Genomic DNA, 8,674 nt, shown 5'->3' on the forward strand with positions numbered 1-8,674 from the left:
AGAAAATAGAATAGAAAAAAAATAGAAAATAGAATAGAAAAAAAATATAAAATAGAATAGAAAAAAAATAGAAAATTAAATGGAAAAGCATCTGGAAAAAGCAAGCCTTGCCACCGGGGGTGCACGATAAGCATGGTGACAACTGCTAAGGGAGGTCAGAGAAAGATGGGTAAGGGGAGACAGAAAAGTTCTTGTTTCTAGAGGGAAGGAAGGAAATGAACATCAGCCATGCCCTGCTTGAGACTCCTCAGGATAAGGATTTAGTTTAGGGTGAACAAACATCTAAGGTAAGAAGCTAATATTTGATGAAAAGATAAATACCTTTCACCTCCCGAGAGAACTGTAATAGTATGTGCTGAACTTGCCGACTTCTATGCACATTTTGCAGATGCAGTCTGATTAATTCATAGCACTTCAGTTATCAGTGCTAGCCCTCTCCAGGGGTCTAATCAAAATGCCATGGAAATGAAAGAGAATATCCCTACTGACTTCACTGGGTTTTGGATTAGTCACCAGAACTCAGTCCTCTTTGCTTCCAGTAATTTCAACAAGGAAAAAAGCCCTGGGATCTTAGGATATAAACATGAGAATGCACTGCTTCTACTATTTACAGTCTATGTTGCAGTCACCAGCTCATATTTTCATCTTCATGTGTTAATGCTGACCGTCTTGAAGAGGTACAGTTAAGGTTTCCTTTGTAGTTATTATTAAATCATATGAGCAGGATGTTGTGGAAAAATCAGATTCCATCCTATTCCCAGAAAGATCATAATTTACATTTATATCAGTAACCAATAGTACAAATTAGACTTGTATAATTTAGTAGGATTTTTTTTTTTTTTAATCACATACATCAAAATAATCTTGCATTAGATGATTTTCATATTTAAAACTATATGACATTTGATATTTGGGGATTTTACTCACAATTGAGTGGGCATGTGTGAGACATACAGCTGAACCAACACAAATGAGAACTATGAAGAGTTATGCCAAATTACACCATGTTCTTGCAAAACAGAAAGCTCAAAAGCAGGTTCCTCTTGCTATCAATGAGAGGGAATAAAACAGTGAGTTTGGGGTGGCAATTCTGATTTTACAGAATTAAGCTTTTCAGTAGATGTGATAAAGCTCAACGTGATTGGTCTGATCTTGAAACTCTAACTGAAGCAAATAATTCCACTGAAAATAATCTGAGTTATTTACATAGAGAAAGGCACAAATATTGCATGATAACTTCTGTATTAAAATCTATCTATTGTTATCATGGCAAAAGCTTGATTCTAATAGTCACTCCAAAGAAAAACTGGCTGGGATGCTTCAGTTTTGTACAAAATGTATTGTTTTTCTTCAAAATGAATAGATGCAGTCCATTTTTATGAACAGTCTGATGAAATGATGTACGTTATTACTTACGTACAATACACCAGATGAAGAATCACTATGATGTCAATCATTTTAATAGATTTAACTGATGACACTAAAAAAAGGGGGCTTTAGTAAACAAGAACAAAGACATTATCTGGAGGGCATCAATTGGATGAGAAGAGTATTAAAAAGCATTTAGGAAGATAAACAAGGAGAAGTAGTGTTGGCATTCAAATGAAGAACAATAGAAGTAGAGGTGTTTGATGTTTTCAATATGAATACCCATAATTTAAAGAACTAAGATTTAAAGAATTATTTTAAGTTAATGTGCTACTTGGGATAACTCATACTGAACTCCGTTAAATACCAACAAGGTCACAACATTGAAACAAGAGCATTTACTTGCATTTACTATTTGTTTTTATGAGCTTTGAAGGGCATAACATGATTCTTCAAGATGGAAGGTGAAGGCCTGCTTGTTACAACTAGGAATCACACATCATATTACTAATGAACACATGTTCCTATTGAAAATATTCCCAGTGAATACAAATTCAATATTATGTTGTAAATGTTATAATGTACAACACAATAAGCATGAGGACTGTAAATAGCCAAATTACAAGTCAAAGCGTAGTTTCTTTCCTGGAAGAAAATCAAGTCTGATCATTCATTGGGAACAATGAACAGAAATTCTTTTCATGATGTAAAATTAACATGTTGCAGAAATAAAATATATGGAGATTAACACAGAATTGCTTCTAGACTAATTTTGATCATAACATTCTAATTAGAGGAAACCGTGTTGATTTATCTCCCACTATTCAAGAAATAAAAATGCTTACCATATTTCATTTGTATTTCTCTAACAACAGAAGGCTAATAATCAGTGAGATTCACTAGTGCCATTTGTATATAGAAGCATGAGCTAGGAGTTGGAAAATAGGAAATGACACTGGAATGTGGTTGTCTGTCTTGCTTCCTGAGTAGCCATGTAGAGATTATCTTCTCTCTTGACAACCTGCTTTTCTGATCTATAAAATGAGGATTGCCTCAAACGTTCAGATACGAACTAAAAGCACCGTAAATTGCAATAATACATTAAAAAGTACTTAAGTGTGTGTTTGAGTGTTTTGCTGAATTGTGGCCGAAATGCCTAAACAATAAATGAAGAAAGAATATGGAGGGCCTCCATGTTGTGCTGAATCTTGCTTTCTATTGGAGCTGAAACCAAATATTCAGCTGAGCAGTAGATATTTTAAAAGACCTTCATCTGCCTTCTGAAATTAGAGGTCCCTTCCAGGTAGTTGCAGAGAGCAATAAGGTGTCCCCTCAGACTCCTCCAGACCTAACAACCCCAATTTCCTCACTTTTCGGAAATCTCGTTTTCTAGTCCCTTCACCAGCTTTGTTGCTCCTCTCTGTACATGTTTGAGCAACTCAATATCCTTCTTGTAGTGAGGGGCCCCAAACTGAAAGCAATATTTTTGTAAAGTCCTTCATTTTAACATTTAACAGTATTTGAGATGCAGTCTCACCAGTAATGCATGCAAGGGGAAAATCACTTCCCTAGTCCTGCTGGCCATGCTGTTCCTGATGCAGGCCACGACACCATTAACATGGCAAATTTGAGTGTGTGTCACTTGAAAGACCCACCCTTGAGCTAGTCATAGCTACACTAAACATTACTAACTCCATGACTCTTGGGCAGTCTATTTATACATTTCCATCACAGCACAAGAAGATTCTATCTTTATATATACAGTGGTTCGGACAGATCTGAACTACTGTCAAAGTAATGCTCACCTCTGTTCTTTAAAATTCAATTTCCATTCCTTTGGTACTCATTTTCTGATTCCCTATTTGTATCTTGAAATAGCAAGTGGTTGCAAAGTGCAGTAAGTGAAAAAGAAAAATGCATCCCAACAGTTATTGGATATGCTATCTGCTTGATCTGCTTCAATCACAAAACTACAGGGAAACATGGGTGGTTTTTCATAGCAGTACACTGCGATTAGATGTGCAACCCCCATGATTGTAAATGGATGATGTAAAGGTAAATCCCAGCATAGCTACGGAAAACTTAAATCTAGATAGCTTTATCTAATGTCATAATTCCTCTGCAAATAAAAATGGTAACTACTTATCTTATTTACACCAACATACGTACAGACTAAAGCTTCTGACTTTGGGCAGTCACTCTGGAATATACCTGGAAGCAGACAGTACACCCAAAGGTTTTTCAGATAGCTTTCTCTCTCAAAGCTTGAGACAAGATTTCCTACAATGAGTGAATGTATTCAGATGGGAATAATGTAATAATATTTAAAAAAAAATATAAAGATGAAGTAAGAAACAATAATATTCAAGAGGTTGCTTCTGTTCCTGTTGATGTCACTTGATACTCTCCTGTGGCATTCAAGAGGAACAAGACAACAGCTTACGTGGTCTGATGCAAGGAACTATTTCGTGGAAAGCTGTCTACCCCATTTTAATGGAAGAGCATACTATACTATTATTATTTAATGCAATCATGCTTTTTGGGCTTTGATGTAATTACTTATCTAACCTTACATGAAAGTAAAATTAGAGCAACTTAAGATTACAAAGAAAATCTTGCTGAGAAGTTGTTACGCAAACCTCTGGGTTGTGTCACCTTCACAGCAGCACAGTGAAACCAACAGAAGTGTGCTGGATTTTGAGCAGAATGTTCAGCGTGGACCTATTCCTTCCTTACTAATAAAGTAAAAAGTCTATTATGGAATTCTGCCAGGTAATTTTCACTTAAAGTAAGTTATTCTCAGTGGCTGGTACATTTTTAACCTACACTTTTGACCCTTTGGATTTTATGCCTCTTTCTTTTTTTTCATGTATACATTTTGTAAAGTCCTTCATTTTAACATATTTGCTTGCCCACTTTACCACTTTCATTTATTTTCCTCTACCTCAGCTTGCACCCCATTTTTAATGCTTTAATTTGTAAGGATTCCCACAAGAATAGTTTTATATTCCTGGTGGATTGTTGACAGGGATATTTTGGTCAAAACAGATTATGCCTTCAGGACTCACTCCCTTAGGATTAAATACAATTTCCTTTTATAACATATCCACAATCACTGTGTATTTAAATAAGAATTCCAAACTACAGTCTAAAATCCAGCCTCTTTCTTTATCATTTCCTCATTGTTGTTGATTGTCAGTTTAATTTCAAAGATGTTAAAACAAAACTTCAGCACTCTCTTGCGACTTCTTTCCACAACTTCTTTTCCATAACTTTCAGAAGTACTTCTTACCAAGTAGAAATGTCTAACAAAATAGAAGATAGTAAGTAGTAGAAAAGTCAAGTCTGATTTCCTTAATATCTAACTAACCAAATATAAAGAGAGCTGTGTCTTGCAATCATATGGATTTGTGCTCTTAGATTCTGATTCTCCTCATTTTTGTCTAGTCAGCAGCCCATGACATTAGGTTTGCTATTTGTCATGCTGCTAGCACAAGAGATACAAGCTCGGACTGAGTGTCATTTGAAGTGATGGCCTTAATCAGGATTGTAACTGGAGGAAGTTTCTGCAGGAATCTGTTAATACCGAGTCATTTAATGCTGTCTAATTGTAAGTGGCCAAGCCAGGAGATCATGCATACAAAAATGCTACAGTATTCCTGGGACCACAAGTCTAGCCTGAAATTGAAAAGAATGTGAAATGAATTTTCCATGAGGAATTATAATCACCCTTTTGGTACTAAAACATTGCAAAAATAGATCTCACTTTTAATTTTCTCAGATAAATATGCAGCAAAATTATTATGTAGTAAGTGAAGTGAAACAGAATGATTTAAAATGTCCCAGAGAAAGATTTTTGCCTTATCTTTGGCATCAGCTATCCTCCATGTTCTTTCACCTTTGAAAGAGTTTATTAAGAATCTTAAGATCCATGTTTCGCTAATGGAGATACTACTTCTTCTGTCTTTGTATCACCTTTCCTGGGCTGAGAAGAACAATGATCTGAATATTAATAGGTATTTATTTTGGCAGCAGTGGTAGCTGAATTCACCCAATCTTTGCCCAGTCAAAAATGATTATTTTGAAACTGGACCAGTTCCCTGATGTAATTCAGCATATGAATGCATAAGGAGTTATGCCAGCACTACAAGCCAGGAGGGCAGTGGCAGAAACTAGGCGCCTGAGTAGAAACTGTTTAAGAAAGTAAATACCCAAGAAATGTGCATCACCGCCTCAGCCTGTGATGTCCGTATCAGACCTCTCAAGTTTTATATTCTTGTGAGCAGTTATGTTTATGCAAAATAAATGTAAAGGACTAATTGGAGTAGCAGTATTTTAGACCTTATTGTCAGAAGTGGCAGTGAGTACTTGAGCTACAATGTGGCAATGTGGAATGAGGTCTCTGACAATGAAGTTTGATAACACACAGCATGCACAAACAACAGCAGCCTGAACAATATTACTGTCTTTTCTTAGTGATTTCCTACAGCTGAGCCAATCCACCAGCTGCACCAGCAGAAGTCAGGGGTGCACTAAGGACAAAGAGATGGGAGATGAATTAACATGGTGAGAAAAGGATGGGAACTGCTTCAGCTGGTATAGCTACATGCTGTTGAATCTTATTCTGGTTACTCGCAGTATTAGATTAAAAGCAGGTGGTTAATTTACTGCCACTTGCCTTCCATCCCCCTGTTCTGACAGTCACGTCCTCAAAGCAAGAATACCTGATCCTGTGAGTCAGCTGCTTCTGAACTGCATTTGTATATACAAACAGGTGGTGCTGGCAAGAACTTTCATTTAGAAGGAGAAAAGACAACAGAAAAGTACAAAACAGTTTAGAAGTGGGGGAGAAACTTTCCCTGTCACCATCAGATCCATTTTAGTAGGTTGCTGCTTCCCCCATCTTTCGTTGCTGCCCAAGCAGTTATTCAACCCCTCTGATCTTTGCTTCCTCGTTTTCTGGTGATAACCACAAGAAATTTGGACTTTACTCCTGACTCAAAAACGTTGGCACTGTAAGAAGAATCTATGAAAGTTACAACAGCATGTTAGAAAATAGATATTTTCATATTTCAAACCATCTACTAAAACAGTGTAAGCAACGTAAGATGAACTGAAACTGAATATACCTGCAACATTTTAGCTGATTCATTCAAGAAATCCTCCACGCTCTGATTTTCTGGGTTAAATTTGTTAAGCTGTTGGACTATTATTGCAATATGCTTTCCATGGCTGACCATCTTCACCATGGAGAATCCTATAAATATAGTAAATCATTAATTTTTCATGCCTGCTTCAGTTGTAGCATAATGTATGTTGATAGGCTCATAGAGAAGATACACTGCAGTAATGTACAAGAGAACATTTAGGTCAAGCTTTCAAAATCATGATTATTCAGAGCAGCTAACAGCAGAAATGAGAACACTAGAAACAACAGAAACATCAATAAAATACAAGACGTAATTATATACTTCTTATTCTGCAAATATCTCATAAGATTATTAGGGCAATACTTCAAATGATTTCTGTATCAGGTTATTTGACATAATTTAATTAAAGATAATACTAGAGAAAAACATTAATTTTTGTATGTGTGCTATACAGGTCCCACTTAATACGTCGATCTTCCACGTGAGATGCAAGTGAATACAGAATTTTAGTTTTAAACCTTATTATGTGTTATTACTAGCGGCCTATTTTTCAAGAAAGAAGGAAAGAAAGGTAAAAAAAAAAAAGAACAGGAACAGAGATATGAGGAATGTAAGGAAGCAATGAGACAGCGTTGGCCAGCAGGCAGTGGTCACAGCACATCGGTAGCCTAGGCTGCTGCCCAAGTTTTCCAGGGCACAACAGCTGGGTACATTTAATGCTTGATGCTTTGTTTGTGAAATGAATGGATTATATCCACCTCTAATGATGCCTTAATCATACGTGTGAGTCCACAGTTCTGGCTACCTACACTTTAATGTTCACATGACAGGAACTATAATTCACTTGTTTACACACACGGGCATGTTGCTGTGTATTAAAGACCAATGTCAGCAATGATCAGGGCTGAAAGGCATGAATCCGGTTTAGCAATGGGAAAAAAAATGAGCACAGAAGTCATTTTACATGGTCAAAAAAAATATTTTTGAAAATTGTTCTTCCATTTTATATATCATTATATTCTGCTGTTGGAAGAGAAAGCTTGATCAAGATGATTCATTCCCACTGTGGTAAAGATAATTCATTTCTTATTGTAAAAGGATGTTGTAACATTTTCCGATACAGTGTTTTTATACCCTGCCTTTCAGCACTATCAAATGTAATTATAATTGCCTAAACAGCTCTTTTAATTACTAATGTCAAGATGCTTAAAAAAGGTGTTTTGTGCAATATAGACAATTAGTTACCTAGTATGATGAAGATAAAATGTCCAAATAAAGAAAAAAAAATAACCAGCAAGACAGGGCTGGATCATGACAAGTGAGGACAAGCAAAGAAGAGGTGCTACAGTGTCTCTGTCATCGAGGGAACCACCATTTCTCCCGTCTTACTGAGGTACATGATCTATTTCTCTGTACCTGCCAAGGTTCTTACACTGAAAAGGAATTTTGGATAAGGGCGAGAGAAATACCTCTGTACTCATTCAGACTGAATCATAATTCAGGCTCCAACAGCTCTCCCTGTGACAAATATTTTTTCTCCTGGCATAGCAGAGATCAGTTTGAGTTCCTGTGCTTTGTACATGCCAACAGTCCCTCTTCTCCCTCCCCACCGAAAAAAAAAAACAGTCATTAAAGCAAAAAAAATGGAATATGAAAACTAGGACATATACACCTTGAGAACTCGGGACATACAGGGCTTCTTCACCTGTGACTGTTTAAACAAACTGCTGCTTTTTTATTTTATTTTTGTTGATTATTGTAAAATAATCAACATTATTTTAAAACATATGCACCAAAAATAAAATGCATTGCGTTATGGAGTGCACCCTTATTGCCATACAGTTATTTAGGAAAAAATACTAACGCCTGTGTATAAAAAAATAAAATCAGTGTATAAAATCTGAGGTACAGATTCATTGCACACAAAATGGTATACAGCTTCTTCCATTACCAGATGTAGAATTTCAGTTAAAGGAATGAAGAACCTGACTTAGCCTTATTTTATGGCAGAGCTTGGAGATATCTTGAAAGCAATTACATATGGTAAGACCAACCACAACTGTAGGGACTTGTTTCAATGGCATGAGAGAGGCCTTCAGGTTTCACATTTGTTGCTGCATACCTAGCCTAGAAAGACTGAGATCGCATTTCCCCCG

The 8,674-nt window shown here is 36.3% G+C and overlaps 1 protein-coding gene across 4 annotated transcripts in view; it reads right to left on the reverse strand.

Annotated features, from left to right (window-relative positions):
- CFAP99 (cilia and flagella associated protein 99) overlaps positions 1 to 8,674 on the reverse strand; it is a 57,615-nt gene that overhangs the window by 47,644 nt on the left and 1,297 nt on the right. For 3 of the 4 annotated variants that reach the window (XM_035325697.1, XM_035325700.1, XM_035325698.1), the window contains one exon: positions 6,498 to 6,625. In XM_035325697.1, coding sequence (XP_035181588.1) covers positions 6,498 to 6,617 — 120 coding nt within the window. In that variant the 5' untranslated portion in view covers positions 6,618 to 6,625. Of the gene's footprint in view, positions 1 to 6,497; positions 6,628 to 8,674 lie in introns of those variants that run through there. The other variant, XM_035325701.1, reaches the window with a different exon arrangement.

The sequence above is a fragment of the Oxyura jamaicensis genome, chromosome 4 (assembly GCF_011077185.1).
Source record: "Oxyura jamaicensis isolate SHBP4307 breed ruddy duck chromosome 4, BPBGC_Ojam_1.0, whole genome shotgun sequence".
In the NCBI taxonomy this organism is placed as follows: Eukaryota; Metazoa; Chordata; class Aves; order Anseriformes; family Anatidae; genus Oxyura; species Oxyura jamaicensis.